The 23,147-nt window shown below is 37.5% G+C and overlaps 1 protein-coding gene across 1 annotated transcript in view; it reads right to left on the reverse strand.

Moving 5' to 3' along the window:
• Positions 1 to 2,352, reverse strand: part of LOC131048064 (protein PALE CRESS, chloroplastic-like) — a 42,554-nt gene extending 40,202 nt beyond the window's left edge. Inside the window, exons 1-2 of the mRNA XM_057981914.2 lie at positions 2,003 to 2,352; positions 1,818 to 1,912 (exon numbers count right to left, since the gene is read on the reverse strand). Of these exons, the coding sequence (XP_057837897.1) occupies positions 1,818 to 1,912; positions 2,003 to 2,072 (165 nt within the window). The 5' untranslated portion in view covers positions 2,073 to 2,352. The remainder of the gene's footprint in view (positions 1 to 1,817; positions 1,913 to 2,002) is intronic.
• Positions 2,353 to 23,147: the final 20,795 nt, after the last annotated feature.

A 23,147-nucleotide genomic window follows, 5' to 3' on the forward strand; every position in this document is an offset into this window, starting at 1 on the left:
GAGAACAGATAGTAACCAAGACAGAAATGATGACCATAAAAATATTCTAAGGGAGGAGAAGAATACAGAACCAAAATCTTAAAGAAGCTTTGCATAGTCCCAACCTGCCATAGATAGGTTAATGCAAATGTCCAGACCGAGAATCTGCCTTCATGTCTAGAGGGTTTCATGCTTCACAAGTCATCCCTTGAGGCTGGTAAGAGAAATTAGAGTGTCCGATTAACAGAAAACTAGTAAGTCTTTCAATAAATTTATCTATCATGTGTTATCCCTTTCATGGTCATTGATGAGCATGCTTGCTCTTCTTTTGTAGACTCATGCAGATTGCAATGTTATTCTCCTTCTCTTGATTCTATCAGTATTTTTTTCAACACGGGTTGTTTTGATAGGATACTTTTATAAAATTGTTTTGTATTGTTTGCCATTGGAGATACTTGTCCAAGACTTACTTGGTTGGGTTTATCTCTCCCTTATCAAAGGGGGAAATTAAGAATAAAGGGCATAAGGAGAAGATAAAAAAGCCAGCGCTAATAAGATACAAATTGACTGTGGAATGCAAAGAGACACTCTTAGCCATTCCCAAATCTAGTGAGAGTACACTTGACTGTAGCTGGTAATGGAAACAAGATTTTTAAGGAAGAATGGGTATTTGGAGAAGTATGGGGAGTAAATAAGGGCAACGATTGTGGGATGTTATGGTGCCAAAAGGCCAAAGAGGTAGATGAGTTAGCGGGTTCCAAACTAATAGGGTGAGGATGATGCCAAGAGTCTAGGAGGTGTGAAGGATAGTATGTGAAAGTTCAGGGACTAAGTATGCATGGATACATGTGTAATGAACACAGCTAAGCTAAATTAACTGTAAGGTAAAACCATACAATGGATGAACCTATTTGCCCAAGACAGCTAGTTATATCCTATTTGAAAAAGCAATGTCAGTGTATCTTTTTGTTCGAATGATTGATCCATTGAGACCACATCGTTTTCCAGTATTTGCAGATAAGGGTTCTCAGATCTTATTAATGTTATATAGTTCGTCTAACAACTATTAACATTATATCACTTTAAAAAGTTCTTAGGGTATAATGTTGATATCAATCTCATCTTCAGTTTGTGCGTTTCAAACTTGACTGAACACAAACTCGTGGCATATTAAAAACTTCTTAAGCAGTAGGTTTGTAATATAGACACAAAAATGCTAAGACGTTAGACGACATCTAATACTTCGTAGCATTACGGTAATAAACTTCTCGTCACAACAACGTATTCAGTTTTTGAATCAATGATTTAATTCACACCAAGATGATAAAGGGTGGGAAAGAATATAATTGTGTTCTCACATTTTTTAAACTTCCAGAACAGTATTAACAGGCATGAGCATGTCCTCTATTCCTCATCCTCATGTCGGTCTCTCCATTCTTTGTGAATATAAATGTGCTCTCACATTTTCTAAACTTCCAGAACGTATTAGCAGGCATGTGGGTGTTTATAATCGCATAATCCTAATGAATTTATAAATGGTTAGTTTGAACAAACTTCAAAGTATAACGTGCATGAAAAAACTGAATGTACATAAGCAACCATTGCGTGTGTTGCCATATCAAAATAAACCTAGGTGCACCAACAGTGTAGTAAAAAGGTTACACGTGATAAGTTGCAATTCACAAACGGGTAATAAACTTAAAAAACAAAATATGTACAGTTTTTCCCCAGAAGCTCTTCCTTACAATTTGATGCGCAGTTAAAGCCTTCTCTGTATTAAACTAAGTTTATCTATGATTTTGCTATAACTTTCATTAGAAGTGTTGAACAGCGCGTACGTCATCGTAGTAGCGCTGGGGTAAAGCGTCGTCCACAACTCTGGCTCTAACTCTACCTCCAAGCTTGTGCATTTTACCCCATACCCTCCTCACACCTGACAAATGTCCAATGCCAAATTAGATAGTCTTGAAACCCCTGGCATGAAAGTAAGCAAGCATTGCAATTGCAAAAGAAGAGAACACACCTGTGAAGCTGAGAGTGGGTGCAGGACTGGAACATACTAAGGTAAACCCAACCACTCTGCCATAACTCATATCGCACAACAAGATGACTTTCAACAACAGCAGCTCCTTGGAGATGCTGCTATGTTTTTGAATCTATAGACAAATCATCAATAACCAGCTTTTTTATTACCCTCGCCACAAACACCCTTTCCCTTTCCCCTGGTGCAACCAAATCATTTATCTTACTGGAAAGGAGATTAAGGCTGAACTCCCATGCAGGAGGCTTCGAAGAAAAAAAATGGAAGTTCTTAAATTTAAGTTGGTGATCTTAAGAAATTTGTAACAGTTAAAAATAATTAAATAATTTTTAAGGATGAATGTGATAGTCCTAAAAAATGACTCCACAAAAATTTTTGTGCTCGAGTCAAAATATTGGTCATCCAAAAGGTTCAAGGTTTAGGTTTTAGGGTTTATGAATTTTTTATTAAATCTTGTAAAAGAAAAACTCTAAGTCTAAATGTCATTATCTTTTTCCACTTAAAGTCAAGGGTTGACTACCATTGGCGGGGTCATTTTTTTTTCCTAAGCATTAAGTTGTGTTCGATTGCTCTCTTTATGGTTTTTCCTAAGTTGCACACAAAATTACCCTAGGCGGTTCCCTTTTAGTATTTTCTGCTAGCGCCTAAATTTTCCTAAAGTCTAAAGTCTTATGTATTTCGTCGGTAATCGTATGTTAAATCGTGAATAGATCCTACGGTTCGCGCAGCCCCACCGATGAAAACGCAAAGAAGTTTATGAACCGTGGCATCGCGAGATGATGCCACGTGTCGTCGACGGAGAAGGGTGAGTCGGTGGTTTGACTGTTCAAAATCCTCATATTACCAGTTCTCAAGAGGTAAAGACCGGACTACTAATGGCCCCATCAATTTGCACGTGTTTCAATGGACGGTGATGTTATAATCTGGGCGAAAGATGTTCGACTTTTAATTTGCAAAGGTTGGTGGGCACTATGGTCACAAAGTAAAGTGCGAACATATCTAACGGCCCTCATAACCCCGGGAAGGAAGATGTAAGAAGTTTATGTCCCGGGCTGACCAAGAAGACCGGCGATGGGGCCGTTGACAGTGTTAGGCTAGGAGATGATATGGCATTGCTACGTTACATATTTAATGGGTCCACAAGCCACGATGGAAGGTCAATGCCAGATTGACCATTAGTGATCATTTGATTTGTCAAGCTGGGCAAGATCTACGACAAAGTTTCAAACTGATTTTTAAAAGGGTATTATTTGTCACCCACGTGGGAAAGTTAGAACAAACAGAATGCAGGCTTGTCGACATGGAATAGGATAGCGACAAGTTGGGACATTTGGATGCCGACTCATTCCTGAGGGACTAGTTTGAAGGTTTCTACTGAGTTGAGATTGATTAGACAAGCAAGGACGACGTTTCAGAGGCATGAAAGGATTGGATAGTTTCTGAGTTAGAGATGGGAGATCACGGATTTCTCTGAGAAATCAGAGATTGCTTGTTGTCAGGGATTCTAAAGCAGAATGTGTACATCAAGGAGGAACAAGATCAGAATAAAATCGTACGCATAAGATGAACCTTAGCAGGATGCAATGGATTTGATAGGCATGATTTCTAGAATCCATAGTTGGCAGGTTGAGTTGAAAGCACCAAAATGATGATTTCATGTGAATGAATATCACCAGATGAAGTTTTTTTGTTATAAATATAATAAGGTGGTGACTAAATTGGTAGAAGAGCAAAGAAGCCTTTTCATTTTCTGAGAGCAGTTCTTTCCTCTGCAAGGAAGATGATCTTTGAGCAGGATCGTGCATAGAGTTGTGTGCTTTGTGATACTGGATGGGTGTTTTTCTCCTGTGTGAGTGTGTTTATTGTTAGAGGGGTTGTGAAAGTGAGAAGGGTTGCCAAAGGGGGCGTGAAAGCCTTTTCTTATAAAGAAAGGTCACGCATGGCACATCCTCTACTTCTACTCTGCCACTGGATGGCAGGGGGTTCGAAAAAGGAGCCCGCAGAGGAATGAAAGAAGGATTTGTTTGGGTGGGGAGTGGCAGTCAGTCATCTCTGTGACTACATGGAAGTTGTGACCCCTCCCCAACATATTATGTTTCCCCTTAGGTTTCCCCTTCCACTTTCTCTGATCCTGGGCATTAAGGCTCGAGCTCCTCTTTTAGTTTACAGGTGACTTTTCTTCTTGTTGGGACCTAGTATCCCTTCCGAGAAGGGAAATGCTTTGTTGGACAAAACGTAACATCTCACACTCCATCCGAAGGCATCAGGGTGATAATGGCACATCTCAAGCAGTTTTGCTTCTACCAATTTTCAGTTGAAAATTTTGATTCATGGGTGTCAGCGCATGGATATAGAATATTTTTGTAACAGAATCGCATATGGCCTTTTTGCTGAGAGTAAATCTGTTGTTGACAAGTGTCTCTTGGCCTGAAGCTTGTTGCTCCCTTTTCTTCTATAAAAAGGGAAATCAAGGCCATTGGACAGGTTCCGATTTGGGGAGTCTCTTGAGGGTTCAAAATTTCCAATTCCTTTGGGTTTCCTTGTCTGGTTCCAGTAGTGAGTCTAGGTGAAGTGAGCAAACTGTAAAGTCATTTACAAAGCAAATGAAAAGCATTCAGTGTCAAGCTTTGTGCAGGTTCTTGAAGGAGTTATATGTAAATTTATTATGTGATAGAAGTAGTAATTTTATTCAATAGAAATAAAATTCTAGTCTATTTCTCTCCAATGTATAATTTTGTCATATTTCAAATGAATAGAATCAAGGGTTTTTTCATTTGTTGCATTGTTATGATGTATGTAATTTTTCATTTCGTGCTTTGACCTAAGGGGTCAATTAAATGCTTGAGTGGGATTACAGAGTGATAGGGCTTATGCAAGGATTTAGATAAGTAGTTTAGGTTGGGATTGCAAATGAGATATATTGTGAGGCAATATTATCTTAGATCTTATACCATTATATAAAATTTTGTCGCGTTTTCAGTTTACATCATGTATCTTCAGGTACCCAATGGAGTAAGGCACTGATCACAGCTTGTAATTGTCTCTAAATATCAATTTTGTGTTCAAATTCACTGACGAATTGCTATAATTTGTTGATTATTAGAATACCTCTCATTTCATGTTTGTTATTGTTTATCTTACCCATCTCATGCTCCAGTTAGGTTGAGGATCACTGAAGGATTTGCCATCCTTGAGCATTCTCCCTGTTGTTGAGCCTTCTTATGAGATCATCTGCTTTGTTTTAGTGAATCTTTGAGTGTGGTGCAGAGATATTACCCTCTCGGGTTTTGCAGAGCCCAAAGCGTAGAAGGATTTGCAGAATCCTTGTCAATTGGTCCAATCCTTGTGATAATTTCCACAATTGAAGTTGGTTGGTTCATAGAAATTGGATTGAGTGTATTGGTGGCTTTTAAAAGCATAAAACCCAATTTGGGAACCAATAGAATTAATGAATGTTTTTTAATGACATTTATTATGGGACCCACGGATAACCGACAAATCGAATAAGCACAAAGGGATCACAAAGAAGAGGCCAGCAATCCCTATCTACTTGATTTATTTTTCTTTTTGTATCTTAGATTTTCTACTATGTGTCTTGATCAAGTGGTCAACAACTTTTGTTATCCTTTCTTCCTTGAACAAGTTAGAGCCAAGGTGTTCACGTTTAGTGTCTCGATGTAATTGCCCTGAATATCCTCCATAATGTAGTGTCACTCTGTTTCCACCACGTTTTCAGTGCAATAACAACATTTTCTATATGTCCATTCTTCTTTAGGCATCATCCATCTTTCAGTTTCGCACTTGAGTTGGTGCGAACTAGTTCTCAATTGATCCATCATTTTTGCTTTCCATTTTATTTCCACTCCTATGTAGTTATTTTGAGTATGGTTGAATGTGGGATTAAAATGTTTGACATGGTATGCTCATTTTCTCCCAAGTTATCTTGTCCATATGTTTTTTGTTTTTCTTTCCTTGACAATACTTTTTTATTTCCCCTTTGTTATCAATGCACTCTTTGATGTTAATACCTCACTTGTTTATCCACTCGTTGTTTTGTTTCATCCATGCGCTCTTCCTTCTATCTAATTCATTTGTCGTTGCCATCTTGGGCCATCGATGCAGCTCCATGTTCTATAATCTTCTTAAGTAGGTTAACAACCAGATCATAATTGATGCCTCAATCGGAAAGGCCCCCAGCTTTCGCCAAGACGATCTCATAAGGCACAAAGGACTTTATCTTGAGACTTTTTGTAATTAATTATTTGGCGATCTCATGAAATTTGTAGTGCAAAAATAATTAAATAAATTCTAGTTTCATTTTCTCTCTAAATTGAGGGGATTCTTCATTTCTTGGTTGGAATCAAACTAAGATGATTGACAAGTGGCAAACAATATTCTTAAGCTAGTGGGGCAATTATCTTCAAGGAAGTTGTGATCTCGTGAAATTTGTAGTGCAATTCAAGTTATGAACAATTAAAAATAATTAAATAAATTTCATTTTCATTTTCTCTCTAAATTGGGAGGATTCATCTTTTCTTGGTTGGAATCAAACTAAGATGATTGACAAGTGGAAAACTATATTGCTAAGTTGGTGGGGCAATTTCTAGCAAGATTTCAAATATTCTTGTAGCCCAAAAAATATAAAATATTATGGAACCCGTTGAGGTGGCTTTTAACACACCTAACATGCAAGCTTTGTGGAACAAAGCTTCTCTTGAAAAAGGGTAAGGGATTGGGAACTCATTATCTTCCAAGGTTTCTTTGGTTGGGTCACAACAGTGCAAGGATAACCTAGTGTTCACATGACTTGTTTCATCAAGGTGGTATACTGGTGAAAAATGAAATTCTCAAAATGGATCTTTGTAAAGAAAATGCAAAAGACGGGGTTGCAAGAAGGAAAGAAACAAGATTTAACTAGCAAGTTCTATATTTCATGAAAGAAACACTTTACATGACTTAACATATCAATGACATACTAAATAGCATCAAAATGAGACCATCAATCCACATGTAAGATCTACGATTTCACCGAGTTTAGGAAATCATTTTTTTTGTAACACCATTTAATCCTCATGTACCATTTTGATGCATATCATGATTCATAAAACATTGTTACTTAGAACAATCACACTATTTAGAATGAAAGAAGATATTAGATCAATGGAAAAGTACCAATTTCAAATGATACAACTCATTAAACGGGCGATCCATGAAACACTTGCATTAATATGAAAAAGAGTATTCAACATGCACTAATACTAGGAATGTTCAATTGGAAACAAAAGATTGAAACTTGAACAACTACAAAAGAAATATTCTAACTAATGGCCTCCAATCTTCAATTTTCAAACACTTTAAATAACTTAGCTTATTACATTTATAGGCCTTCCAGCCTGCAAATCTGAAATAACTTAAGCTTAAGGACCAGTTACAAAACAAAGGAGGATGCAGTTTAACTTGCAAGTCATTGCTTCTAAACCTCAGTTAACTACTTTTGACTAGTCTTCACAGCAAGTCTTCACTAGCTTGAATAGAAGTCGTATTCCTCCTTGGAGTGTGATTTCCTCCTATTGAGATGTGATGAGGCCATGCATTTTGAACATGTTGTTCCCTAAGTGCACCATTAAAAATACAGATTACTTGGTAAAGGCAACAATTATGCCATGGTTGCATTTCCAAATGAAGGTAACTAGAGTTTCTTATGTAGACTGCTTCTTACCCTTCTTGTAACTGTGATAATTTTCCATATATCATTCAATAGAGGCTTGAGAGGGATCTCGAACATGTTGAACCCAAAACTTGGAGACCCTAATGTTTTCTATTAGTGCATCCATTCTATCCACCAAGTTATTGATTACTTGTGTTGCCTGATAAGATTGCAATACGAAGTACATGTACCTTTCCATCATACTAGTCTCAAACTCAACCTCTAGAGAGAAATTTTCAAGAACATACACTTCCCACAGTCTGAGCACCTCTTCTTTATGAATTCACCCTCACTAAATAACCATGGGCACATGTTTACCCAACACCTTGACTACATATTTCTCATATTCTTTTAGCAACTCCAAGAGAGATGGGTGCCCTTTCAGTTACTTAGTTCTATACTAATCAAGAATATCCCTTTTTAATTCTATCAAATCAATGCAAGACTATAAACCACTAAAGTCTTCTCCTCCTAACAAGTATTCTGTTTTAACAAAATCCTCTCTCAAATTCTTGACTTTTCTCAATATAAAGGGGAAAATTTAATTTGCCAATTTACAACATAGAAGGGAGAAATCACCAAATCAATTTTGCTTCAAACCCATTACATTGAAAATGAAGGTAAAACTGAGAAAACAATGAGCTACAGATGCGGGATCGAACTGAGCACCTGGAATTGAGCAATACAAGATGAATCGAATCTGATCCTCGAAAAAGCTCCTAAAAATTCAAGACTAGGACACGGCACCATAGTCCTCCGAACTTTCCGTGTGTTGAAATGGGTTGATTCAGCTCTGTGATTGAAGCTTATTTTGATAAGTACAACTTTGTACCTATTTTCTACACACAGAAAGAGAGGTAAATAGGTTGGGAATAGGGGTTTGCCTTAATTCAAACCCTGGTTTTGGAATTAACCATGAAATTGAAACGACTATAAAGAAAGGTTTTCCTTTTGAGGGATATGTTGAATTATGACTGAAAATTGAATGATTATACCTCCTTGTGAAGTTTTTCTTGTCTCCACATGGAATTAGGGTTTCATAAAATAGGATGTAGATCTCCACTTCAATGCTTTAATGTTGACTTTATTGCTGCTCCAAGGCTTGAAGGAAGACCGAAAATGCTCAATTGCTCTCGAATGCTTGATTGCTTGATCTCATGTATGTTTGTCAGATGTTTGATAGATGTCTTAGATGATCGATTGATGCCTTAGATGTTCAAATGGGAGGGGAAATCCTCTTTATATACTTGCCCATTGATAAAACTGATTAATTTTTAGACATGAGCCAATAGGGAGAGGGAATTCCCACTCGAATTTGAAATGTGAAAAAGGGTTTAAAGGGGCCCAAAGATGAGGGGGACCATGGTGCGACGCCATGGTCCTATTGAGGACCAGGGCGCCACGCCCTAGTCTTGCCCTATCTTGGGGTAAGGATCAAGTGTCAAATGCATAGGAAATGTCAAAAAATGATGCAATATGAAAGGGGCATGAGCATAATTAGGTCCAAGTAGGCCAAAGAGCACAAACACTAAGGTAAAGACCCAATGCGGTCAAAATTGCAAAGGGGTGCAATTTTAGGATGCTACATTTAGTCCCCACTTTAGCAGGAGTATGAAGTCAATCATACTCTTGGTAAAGTACAAAGGGTTCACATTTTAAAACTTTCATCAAGTCATCAAGGAGACAAGATACACCAAGCCCCCAATGGTCTTTAGGATCTTACAACTTCAATGATAAGGTAAAAGGGAAGACATGAGAGAGAGAAGGAGAGAACCATGACTACAAACTAGTAAGGTTCTCTTACCATGAGTCATGAAAAGAAAAATACCAAAAATTTACAAAGAAAAAGACAAAGTTTGTTAAGTAACTTTCATTATTAAGATATGCAAGAGAGAGAATCATTGAGTGGAGTGTATGCCCCCACGTTAAAGCGATTGTGTACACCTTATCAAGAGAAATTGCTTTAAGGTAGGATACACCCAAAAAGACAAGCACATTGTCACAAAAAAATTGCCCCTAAGACAGGACAAATCAAGGGATAATGATCACAAAACATAAAGCACAAGATGGTTTCACGTAACTTTGGATTCAATATGCTTTTTATGATAGCCAGTTTATATCATGTGTATATATATGCATAGAATTGTCCTCATCCTCCAAATATAGGAAACCACCATGGATGAGGGCACATGTGTCTTTTGAGTCAACATGTGAGAGAACAAAAGAGATCTCAATGCTTTGCATCGTCCTCAAGTAGACAACACTAGGGACAACAAATAGAAGAATGGACAGACAAATAGAAGGTCACAAACAAGCAAGAGAGGAGAGAGGGAGAGAATCAACGATGCTAATGAAGCTAATCAGGCACGTCATCCACCCCCCAATCTTGCTCATCATTATTTTAGAAAGGTGGACAACACGCAAGAGGAGCGACATCAAACATAGTAGATGGAGTTATCACAAGTTCCAAACAAGGACCATGCTCTAATGATGGATCACTTGGTCTGTTACTAGGAGTTAGGATTAATGCTTTTGAAAATGTATTGCATAAATCATTGTCAACATCAACATATTCATATTCATCATCGGAAATATTAGGATCAACATTTTCATCATTAACAACATTCTCACCAAATTCTTCATCAAGATTAAGAAAAATAGGAGCTCTAATAGGAATAGAACTTGAACCATCATTTTTCTTAAGCATTTTCCATCTTGGAGAATTATGTTGAACATCTTGGTTATGAGAAGGTTGAGAAAATGGAATTATATCAAGCGTTGATGTCTTGGGGGAAGAGATGGTTTGGGAAGCAAGTTCACGAGCTCTCGCACAATGTCTTCATCGATGTTCTCTCGCACAATGGTTTCTTTTAGTTTTAGCGGAAGGTTGTGAAGGTTTAGGTTCATCAGGTATAGGCTTCTTTTCTTCTTTAAGGGAAGGATGCATAGGAGAAGGTCTTTTAGGTTGAACAATAGGAGAGCCCAGTCGCTTCCCTTTGTGAGATGTAGGAGGCATAATTACACCATATAAATTAGGAATGGGAGGTGTGGGAAGGAGATCGGGCTCATCATGAGGAGGAATAGGTCTACCCTTAGGAGTAATAGATTAACGCTTAGGAGGAAAAACATTTCTACCTTTGGGAGGAAGAATAAACTCATCCTTAGGAGAAGGAATGGACTCTTACTAAGAAAAAAGAATATCGCTTTCTTTAGGAGGAATGATAGCCTTATCTTTAGGAGAAGAAATATGTTCCTCTTTGGGAAGGAGATTATTTCTTTCATTGGGAGGAAGAATAATCTTGTCCTTAAGAAGAGGTATATGATCATCAAGAGGAAGGCCAAGTGTTGGATTTCTAGGTTTACCCAAGGATAAAATCATCTCATTTTTCCATATTTTATATGATTTAAAGAGAGCATCACTTCTAGGTTGAAGAGGTTGGAATTGTTCGAACTAAAAATAATCAAGACAAACACCTCCATGCCTCACCATAGGTCGATATATGCTATGATTAACAGTTATGATTTTAACATCGTGAGGAAATTTCACACACTTATGAACAGTAGAAGAGATCACTTTCATGGAAGAGAGCCAAGAATGTCACAACTTCACATGAAGTTAATTGGATGCAGAAATGATAGCAAAGACAACATCTAAGCATTTAGTGCCAACATTAATGGGAAGTGTGATAAAACCCATAGTAGAACAAGTGAAGCCATCAAAAACTCAATCACATCAGTTTTATTATATGTCACTTGATGCAATTGTAAAGTATAAATAAATTCTTTAGTTATCACATTAACCATGCAAGTTGGATCAATAAGCACTCCTCGGGAAGGTATGCCTTTGATTTTCATAGTTATGTAAAGTGGGCCATCAGGTGCTTTAATAGTTTCGCTAGGATCAAATGTAATACAATAAGTCCTTAGGAGGTTCTATTTGATCTACAAGGTTCAACGCATTATTAGATTCAAGGCGAACATCATTGAGAGAGAAGGCAAGATGATCAGTCTTAATCACATTAGTGAAATGGGAAGGTAAAGGATCAATGAAAATTTGAAGGTTTTGATTAGGAGGAGCTACCAATTTATTTCCTTTATCATTCACACCAGCCACACATATGGTATTGTTATCAATCAAGTCTTGAATCTTACTCAAGGAATAACACTTTTCAGTGTCATGACTCGGTTGACAATGTGATGCAGGAGCATCCTCGGTCTGTGAGTAATCTTGCATCAACCAAAAATATTTCCTTTTTTGTTTAAGTTTAGTATGTAGTTTTCTATGTTCCTACTGGTATGTTTCAGTCATAGTTTGCTTTATGTTGTAGATCATATTTTTCGGCTTCCAGACTGGTTCATGTGCTAAATTCCAGATTCTCAGTTCATTTGGATTCTTTTCCGGCTAGTTATCACTCTCAGTTTGACTATTTTTACGTTCTGGGACTGTTCTTGAGCTTACTGGTTGGTTTTCCTTCATTTCTGAAGCGATTTCTTGGCATGTGGATCTATTTGGGGTCTTGTTCGATGTTCTTTGGCATGTGGTCGACCCTCCTGTCGATCCACACTTCTTGGTTGTTATTTTCTGGAGGAATTTATTTCATTCTTAGGGCTGACCTATTTACACGTTTCATTTTCCTGCATTGGTGAATGTAATCTCTTGTGGCCGACCTGGATATGTTCCAGAGGGTATATATATATGTTATTATGTGATCATTTGAGGGGCAGAGAATTAGTAGAGGGATGATGATATAATTCTAGATTCATGATTAGCGATCTGGATGACTCTGTGAGCTCCGGTAGGGTTGTAATCTAGTATGTTAGCCGACATGTAACCGGTTGTTTATCGGATGTTCAGTTATGAATGCATGATGATAACCAGTTGGATACTGGATGTTCTATTATAATAAAATGATCTGAATTTATATTATTTCTATGTTTTCCTATTGCTTCAGTTGTGTTACTCTTGTTGCATGAGACAGTTAGTTCTCTTTGAGGATCCATCAATCATGGCTGCACCAAGTGGTATCATAATTGGTTGTGAACCTGTTGATGGAGGTTGTGAATCTTGAGGCATTCCTTTGGGTGGACAGATCATCAAATGGAGGCAGGTTGCAAGTTGATCCAGTAGATCATCAAGGAGAGGAAACTGGACCTGGTAGTCCGATCGTCGAGTTGAGGCAGTTCACCGAAACAGAGAAGGAGATGCTGCCTAGAAGGATGAACCCCTGGAGGCTGGAGTAGATGATGGAGGATTTCAAGAATGAGATGAATGAGATTTGGAACGCATTAGCTGGTTTGTAGAGGAATTCAAAATTTGAGGATGAGTATGAAGAAGTCGGTGAAGAGCTTGAGGTAGAGGAAGTTGAGAGACTGAAAGATGAAAGAGAGGACAAATTTCTAAGAGCAATGGCGCAAGCAAGTAAACTCTTTCGAAACGTTGAACCCGAAGGATCTGATTGATTGGATTAGAGAGTTTGAAGACTTCTTTGAGTTTGAAGATATTAAGGACCCATTGAGAGTTTGGTTGGCACATACTAAGCTGAAGGGGCATGTTGCCTTGTGGTGGAAAGAATTGTGAAGAGACGGATTTGAGAATGGTGAATTGAAGATCACCCAGTGGAGACAAATGGCTGCAAGATTGAAGGCTAAGTTCATATCGGGAGACTATGAGTTGGGATTGTTCAAGAAGTTGTAGAACCTGAAGTAGAGAAACATGAGTGTGAAAGAGTATACCAAGGAATTCGACAAGGTGACGATCAGATCTAGACATAGAGAGATGGATAGAGAAAAGGTGGTGAGGTATATAAATGAACTTGCATTTAACATTCAGGATGAGATGAGTATGTTGAGGATTTCCACAACTGAAGAAGCTTATCAGTATGCTTTGAAGGCTGAGGAGAAGGTGAGAAGAAGACAATAGAATAACCCTAGAGGAAAGGAGAAATACAAAGGGCAGATGAGTGATAGTATAGAGAAGCCAGTTGTGGAAGATGAATCAAAACCTAAGGGGAGTAAAGAACCAGATCAGAAAACCCAGAGGAAAGGCAGTGGTAGTACCAGCAGAGAATTTCCTGACAAATGTTTCAAGTGTGGAGAAACCAGACACAAATTTTATGAATGTAAGTAGGGAGTGGCAAGAAATTGTGTGGCAAATGAGAAACCAGAAGGAGGATCTACCGGAACTGAGTGTGCACCGGAGCAAGGAGAGTCCCTTATGTTCAGAAGAGTCATGAAGGAGTAGAGCAATGAAGATACCAGATCTTCTCAGAGAAGGATTCTTTTCTGGATTGTGTGCAAATTAGTGGTAAGTGTTGCAAGGTTATTGTGGATACTGGGAGTACTGGTAATTTGGTATCTGAGGAGATGGTAGAGAAACTTGGATTGAAGATGCTTGAGCATCCTTGTCCTTACAAGGTAAGTTGGGTACAAGATGATCATAAGTTGGAAAGAATTGCAGAAAGACAGAGTGGAGAATGGTAAAATGAAGATCACCCGGTGGAGACAGATGGTTGCAAAATTGAAGGCCAAGTTCATACCAGGAGATTATGAGTTGGAATTGTTCAAGAAGTTGCAGAACCTGAAATAAAGAAACATGACCGTGAAAGAGTACACTGAGGAATTCTACAAGGTGATTATTAGATCTAGACATAGAGAGATGGATAGAGAAAAGGTGGCGAGGTACATAAATGGACTTGCATTTAACATTCAGGATGAGATGATTATGTTGAGGGTTTCCGCAGTTGAAGAAGCTTACCAATATGCTTTGAAGGTTGAGGAGAAGATGAGAAGAAGATAGTCGAATAACCCTAGAAGGAAGGAGAGATTGAAGGGACAGATGAGTACATGAAGCAGAATATTGAAGAAGAATAAAAACCTAAGTGGAGTAAGAACCAGAATAGAAAACACAAAGGAAAGGCAGTGGTAGTATTGACAGAGAATTTCCCGACAAATTTTTCAAGTGTGGAGAAACCGAACATATATTTTATGAATGTAAGCAAGGAATGGCAAGAAGTTGTGTGGAAAATGAGGAACCGAAAGGTGAAGTTACTGGAACTAACTATACACCGGAGCAAGGAGAATCCCTTATGTTCAGAAGAGTCACGATGGAGTAGAGCAGTGAGGATACCGAATCTACTCAGAGAAAGAGTTTTTTGGACTGTGTGCAAATCAGGTGCTGAGTGTTGCAAGGTTATTATGGATACTAGGAGTACTGATAATTTGGTATCTGAGGAGATGGTAGAGAAACTTGGATTGAAGACGCTTGAGCATCCTTGTCCTTACAAGGTAATTTGGCTACAAGATGATCAAAAGTTGGAGGTAAAAGAGCAGTGTTTGGTAAGTTTTAATATTGGACCTTTTAGGGATGAGGTCTTGTGTGATGTTTTGTCTATGAGTGCTTGTCATATCTTGTTAGGAAGACCTTGGTAGTTTGATATAAGAGATATTTATGATTGTATAAGAAACTTAATCACTATTGAGAAGGATGGGAAGAAGTTCACATTGACTTCTTTGAAGGAGAGAGAGAAAGATTTGAAGAATCTGAGTCTTGAGAAGAGTTGCAGTGTTGAGAAACCAGTTGCAAAGGTTATATCGGAAGGCGACATGAGTTTGCAGAAGGATCTGATAGATAAGTTTGTTAGCAGGATGGAACTGGATGATAGTATGGTTATGAGAGTGAATTAGATGAAGTCTTATGGCAGAAATAAGTTAGAATTGCAAAAGAAAGAGAGCAGTAAGCAAAGACAATGTGCTGGTAAGAAGTAGGGGCAGAGGAACAAATAAAGTCAAAAGTTAGAGAATCTGGTCGAGGTTCCCGAGGAGCTAAGGAAGAGGTTTACAGATAAGGAGGATGTTTGGATCAGGAATGAGCATGAGATCTATATCTTGAATCCTTTTTGATATTCATGAGTTTCCTCTCATGGAACATTTCTTTCTACCTGGGGTGTCTGATGCAAGAGCATCCCCGATCTATGAGCAATCTTGCATCAACCAAAAATATTTTCTTTTTTGTTTAAGTTCAGCATGTATTTTTTTGTGTTCCTATCGATATGTTCTAGTGGTAGCTTGTTTTTCGTTGCAGATCATATTTTCGGCTTCCAGGCTAGTTCATGTGCTTAATTCCAGATTCTCAGTTCATTTGGATTCTTTTCCAGCTAGTTATCGCTCCCAGTTTGACTGTTTCTAGGTTCCGGGAGTGTTCTTGAGCTTACCGGTTGGTTTTCCTTCATTTTCAAAGCGGTTTCTTGGCATGTGGATCTATTTGGGTTATTGTCTGATGTTCTTTGGCATGTGGCTGACCTTCTTGTCGATCGACACTTCTTGGCTGTTATTTTCCAAAGGAATTTCTTTCATTCTTAGGGCTGACCTATTTACACGTTTCATTTTCCTGCATTGGTGAATGTAATCTCTTGTGGCCGACCTGGATATGTTCCGGAGGGTATATATATGTTATTATGTGATCATTTGAGGGGCAGAGAATTAGTAGAGGGATGATGATATAATTCTAGATTCATGAGTAGCGATCTAGATGACTCTGATAGTTTTGGTAGGGCTGTAGTCTAGTATGTTAGCCGACATGTAACCTTGGTTGTATCAATTGGTTTAATAGGGGGAAGTTTCAACATATTCCTTTGTAACAATTGCAACATAATACTATGCAAAGAGTCATTAAGAGGAGTGAATTCTTTTCTAAAGTATTTGGACAAAGGAGACACACCTGTTGTTGCGGCTGCTACATGAGTGTTGTTGTTGTCATTGAATTTGATGAATCCCTTATTCAGTTTGAACTTCACAAAAGGTTGTTGAGAACATTCACTTTTATCACTCGGAGCCATTTAATATCAGTATTCCAATTGACTCACGGTAAGCTAATAATTGTGAAGTACTATGCACAACTACATAAAGGAAGTAAACTCAGAAAAGAGAAGTTTATCCCTAATATGTTTTTGCAAATTAGAAATGAAAATTCTCTAAATATCTTGATTAGGCACAAGAAAATAATTTTGAGAATACAAATGCTTATATCTACCAATAAAATCAATCACTTTTTCTTTAACACCTTGCTTACAATGCATCAAACCAATCAAAATAATTTTAGGACTAATATTATTGTGAAATTATTGAATAAAAGCATTAGCCAGTTGTTGAAAAGAAGTAATAGAATAAAGAGGCAAAGAACAATACTATTGGAAATTTTTATCACTTACTGTTCTAGTAAACAATTTAGCCAGCAATCTTTGGTCATAAGCAAAGTCACTACAGAAAGTTTGAAATATTTTCACATGAGTCAAGGGATCACCTTTTCCATTATAAAGTTCCAATTGAGTGACTTCCACATGCTTAGGAGGGACAACTTGGACAATATCACTGGATAATGGGTTCACTACATCAAATGTGAGCACATTATACTTAGATTGATTCATAGAAGCTATTTGTTGTTGTAATGAAGACAGTGTTTGGGCTAGACTATTGACTGTAGCTTCAATAGAAAGATTGAAATTGGACGTTTTGGATTGAGAAGGAGGGGTAATATTGTTGAATGAAGGAAGGGGTTGAGAATAAGAAGGGATGTTGTTATAGGAAGGTGTGGGAACACTATGATAGGTAGGTATTGGAGAGGATTGGGTAACAAATGGAAGACTCACTTGAGGAGGGATGAAATAATTATGATTTGAGGAGTTACCCCCTTGACTAACATTTGTAGGTATGACATGTTGAGTAGAAGTAGCCATGATGTTGGAGGTAAATCTAGGAAGACTAGCCATAGGGGTAGTCAAAGGAATGGAATGATTAACTTGACTAGGAGGTTGTGTGTAACCAAGGATTTCAGCACAACTCTTCATAGGCATAATATTAGAATCGACAATATGAGCAATACCACGTAAGATATAAACACCAAGTATATCACTTTGAACCATTCTTTTCAATCCTTCAATCAATGGGAGAGCTTCACTTTACGGGTATTGTTGACTCATCCATTTTTGAATATTTTCAAATTGATTGTCAATCTTCTCCAATTGGTCAACAAAAACCCTAGTTAGTGATTCCTCAACATCATGAGAATTGTCTAAAAAATGAGGATAAATGGGGACATTTGAAGGATTGCTAGAACCACCAATATCTTCATGAAATAAGTTATCCAAATTAGGCTACATCTCCTTAGTAATGAAACCATGGGAAACCTTAATTCCACAACTTCTTCACAAAAGGATATTATAGGTTGGAATAATAGTAGTAAAACTCATGCACTAAGGAAGGGAAATTAAAAATTTGAGATTTGAAGTTTGAAATTTGCACAGTAATTGAATAATGCAAAATTATAGGAAAAATGATTACTAAATTAAATAAGCAAATTAATTGAAAAGATAAAATATGCAATGCCCTAGGAAATTGAAATTTAAAATTAGGGTTTTGTTAAAATAACCTCTTATAATTTAAAATTAAAATTACCCCACTAGGAGATAGAAATTTAATTTTAAATTTAGGGCTAAAAATAACCTCTTAATTTCAAAAATTTATAATTAAAAATGATCTAAAGGAAATTTAAAATTAGGGCCTTGTAAAAAGAACCTCTTAATTTTGAATTTTGAAATTGAAATGATGAATCCAAAATTGGGAAATACACGAGGTTAATTTAAATTTAAAAATTAGGGTTTTTTAATTAACCACTTAATTTTAAAATTTAAATTTGAAATTTGAAATTTGATCCAAGATTACAAATTTGAATTTGAAGTGACCCTAAAATGATGAATTCAAAATTTAAACAACCCACAAGCTCAATTTTTTAAAATTTTTAAAATTAGGATTTTTGCAATTAACCACTTAATTTTAAAATTTAAATGTGAAATTTGAATTTTGAAATTGGAAGACACTTAGATCTGAAACAATTAACCCAAATTATTCCATTCACAAACTCAATTTTGAAATAAAAAATTAGGGTTTTAATAAAATTAACCTCTAAATTTTTAAAATTTGTAAGAAAATCAAACTCAGATGAAAATTTGAATTTTAAATTGCATACAAACTCAAATTTGAAAACAAAAATTAGAAGTAAGCTTAGGACATGTCGGATTCACCAAAATGTAATGTTGAAAATTGGGTTTGGCAATTTCCAACATAGAAGGGAGAAACCACCAGATCAATTTTGCTTCAAACCCATTACATTCAAAAGAGGGAAGCGAATCCACTAGATTCAGTCACAAATCAGATAAGGATTGAATATTGAATGGATTGATTAATTATTTGTGGGGTTTTCCTCCCTTTTGTAAGTTGAAGTACTAATTTAAGGTAAAGTGCTGAAAAATGAAGGTAAAATTGAGAAAACAGTGAGCTACAGATGTGGGATCGAGTTGAGCACCTTGAATTGAGCAATATAAGATGAATCGGATCTAACCCTTGATAAAGCTCCTAAAAATTTGGAACTAAGACGCAGCACCACAGTCCTCCAAAATTTTCGCATGTTGAAATGGGTTGATTCGACTCTGTGATTGAAGCTTATTTTGATAAGTACAACTTTGTACCCGTTTCCTGCACAATGAAAGAAAGGGAAACAGGTTGGGAATAGGGGCTTGCCTTAGGTTTTGGAATTAACCATGTTATTGAAATGACTATAAGGAAAGGTTCTCCTTTTGAGGGATATGTTGTATTATGACTAAAAATTGATTGATTATTTCCCTCGTGTGAAGTTTGCTTGTCTCCACATGGAATTAGGGTTTTATGAAATAGGATGTAGATCTCCACTTCATTGCTTGAATCTTGACTTTATTATTGCTCCAAGGCTTGAAGGAATACTGCAAATGCTCAATTTCTCTTGAATGTTTGATTGCTCTCATGTATGTTTGTTGGATGCTTGATAGATGTCTTAGATGATCGATTGATGCCTTATATGATCAAATGAGAGGGGAAATCCTCTTTATATACTTGCCTGTTGAGAAAACCGATTAATTTTTTGACATGAGTTGACACAGAGAGATAATTTCCTCTCAAATTTGAAATGTAAAAAAGGGTTTAGAGGGGCCCAAAAATGAGGGGGACCATGGCATGATGCCATGGTCCTATTGAGGACCAGGGCACCATGCCTTGGTCCTGCCTATTTTTGGGCAAGGATCAAGTGCCAAATGCATAGGAAATGTCAAAAAATGATGCAATATGGAAGGGGCATGAGTATAATTAGGTCCCAAGTAGGCCAAGGGGCGCAAACGCTAAGGTAAGGACCCAATGTGGTCAAAATTGCAAAGAGGTGCATTTTCAAGATAATACACTAAACATCTTGGATTTCTTTGTGAACTGATTAGATTGGTTTTCCCATTGAGTTGAAAGGAATATAAGGCCCCTCTCTAGGAGGCGAGCACCCTCATATATATCCATAGTGTCTTGTAAGAACATCTTCACCTTCCTTGACTAATCTCTTGCCCAAGTATCAATAGTTATTGCTTTCTTTCTCATTTCATATGTACAAGGACTTGACTTCTTATTGTGGGAGTGTCAGTAGGCCTTGAGTCCAGTGGTCGTGATAGATCCATGAGTAACTGCTTGTACTGCTTCAACTAAGCTTTAGCCTCTTATTTTAATTTATTCTCATTTTCAATCATTGTTCTAATGGTGGCAATGGCAACATCTAGACTGGCTATTTCTCCCTATTTTATTTGCTTAACAAGGTTTAACTAGGAGATTTGATAACTAGAGGGAACATGCTCTTCACCCTCCTTTGCTTGCACTGGGGTTGCTATATTATCCATGAGTTCCCCTTATTCACTCCTAGTCAAATGATGAATAGTTTTTGCCCTTTTGGCCTTTCTAGGAGACTCAATGGGTATATCTTGTAGGATTTCCCTTAGCAAAACAATCTTTCTCTTTTTCTCAAAATTAAAACTTAACCATTACAACAAGCTTGAATCTTGTTGCTCACTTTGTGAAGTGATATGAGTTATTATTGTGTGAGTTTTGGGCTCTTGTTCTTTTTCTTCCTCCTTATGTTCCTCATCTACATTATGATATTCTTCTTCTTGTTGTTCTTTATATCATCCTTGTTCTGATTAATTAAAAAACAAGTTTTCAGGACCCGAAACCTTTACAGCAAAGATAGAGAAAGAGCACCAAGAAGAACAGTGCAAAAAAGTCCACATACAAAAAGACTGGCCAAAAGACCAACTAACAGAAAGAACAACTTAACAACAAAAAACAACAAAGAAACAGGGAAAGCGCTACACAACAATTTTCTTTAGCAGATCCTCTGCCTTTATCACCAACTCATCATAGGTGGCCCTGACAGCTTTCAGGTCTTCCAGATCCTTGTTCGGTTTCTTTTCCTTCCTCTTGCCTCTGGTGCGGGTTCTGGGACCTTGAGCTTCCCCTGTTCCTTCAGCTTCCAGGTCTAAGTCCTGGATTTCCTTATCATCATCCAGCTTGCTAATGAGGGTGTGGGTGTTGTTGGCTGAGATCTTCAGGATACTTAGGCTCCGTTCAGCGATGTTCTTCGGGCACTCCTCAATTTTTTCAACTTTGGTAACAGTGTCCGAGAGGATTTTTTCGCTAGTGTCCGCAAGGCTTTTTTTGTCCAGCATCTCCTTTTCAATCTTCTCAAACCTGGGGTTGAAAGCATCTCTGATGTCTTTAGCTTTGGCAATGGTGTTTCTTAGGTCCTCAATATAGTCGTCCATTGTGTTCCCCTCCCCAGTATTAATGGTTTCCAGAATCAAGATTCTGTTACAAAGTTTTTAATATTCATCCACAACTTTCTTGTAACCATTAATGAGCCACTCCATTGTTTCCATGAAACCATGCAAACCCTCGGGAGGAGGGCCAGAAGGGAGAGCAACTTTTCTAGGGGTAACTTGTTCTTCTTTGGGGATGTGGAGGGTGGAAATAGTGTCGGCAGCCTTGAGAGTCTCTTCCATGGTCTCCTTTTCCAGGTTGTGCTCAGCTTCCAGGGTCCTTGCTTGCTTGTCAGCTTCCGGTTCCTTGCCAGTCTCCTCTTTTTTCTTGTGCTTTTTCTGGGTCTGGGTATGGTTTTTTGTTTTCTTCTTCAATAGCCCTTTAGGGTTCTCCTTCTCAGAGTCATCCGAGTCCTCCTCTTCTGAAGAGATGATGATCAGGGGTTTGTTTTGAGGCTTGTTGCCCTTGGATGAAGAGAGTCTTGTTTTTATGTATTTCCTCTTCTTCCTGCTTTCATACTCCGAGACATCAGAACTATCCTCTGTATCAGATGAAGTATCACTATCGGATTCCTCCTCCTCAAAAAAGGCAGAATCAAACATCTCTTCCTCAAAATCCACAAAGGGTTGCATCTGAGCAATTTGATTGGCTTTATATCATCCTTGTTGAGAAGGTGGTTCTATGAGTAATTGAGTAGGGTACTCTTGTTGATTTTTCTTGGCAAGTTCTTCTAATTTTATAGTTATTTCTTGTTCAAAAACTTCCTTGCTTTCCTCTTCTTGTCGTTCAATCTATCTTTCTTCCACTTGCTTGAGAAGTTGCTCTTAATCCTATGGAGTGAGCACCATCCTGATTATCAAATTCCATGACTTTATCTTGTGGTTCATTTTGTTGATTTTGCATAGGCTCATTAGTTTGGTCCTCATGTTCAACAACAAGTGGTTGAGTTAGTTGCTCACCCTGAGGTATAACAGATACTTGCACCAATATTGATTCCTTTTGGCCTTATTTTGAAATAGCTTGTTTTTGCATTGAGGTATTCTTTTTCTCGCAAGTTACCACTAAAATAGGTTCATTATCTGCATCAAAATCACTTAATATTATGGATGGTTACCTTCTCATGAGTTGGCTTAGTGGTAGTTGTAGGGGTTTGAGAAGATGTGGCAACTTGTTTAGGACCTAGGCCTTGTGATGTACCTTCCCCTAGGGTGATACCAATAGCAGGTAAAACACTGAAGCAATTGAAGCCTGTGAAGTAGCAAGTAACCCAATGGTCACTCCTTGCTCGGATGTTTCTTTTGAAGATTTATATTCTTTCATATTTGCATCTAACTATTTTTGTAGTTTCAATTGTGGAGATAGGAGTCTCTTTTTGAATAGGAGTAGGCTTCTTGGAGTCATCTCTTCTCTTCCTCACATACATTATTGATTGCGGATTGTGGATGGCTTTAATTTTCTGCTTTTCTTTTGAGACACTTCCCTGGAGCCTAAGTCCTATCCATTGTCTAATCCTCTCAACTACCTCCTCAGAGACATCATCAATTTTTACCCTTTCAATCTCTAACCACCTTATAAGAGAAAGAGGTCTTTGATCTACCTTGTGTTCTTCGTAGAGTGAGTCTAGGACTATCCCATCATCTTTGATATCCTTTGGGATATTGGTTTCTAATTCAAAAGCTCTCATCTGACAGACAGTTAATCTACAATATATTTTCTTTCTTGCATCAAAGCTATCCTGCAACCCTGCCCAAAAATCTTCTAGGGCAG

Source organism: Cryptomeria japonica, chromosome 6, assembly GCF_030272615.1.
Source record: "Cryptomeria japonica chromosome 6, Sugi_1.0, whole genome shotgun sequence".
NCBI lineage: Eukaryota > Viridiplantae > Streptophyta > Pinopsida > Cupressales > Cupressaceae > Cryptomeria > Cryptomeria japonica.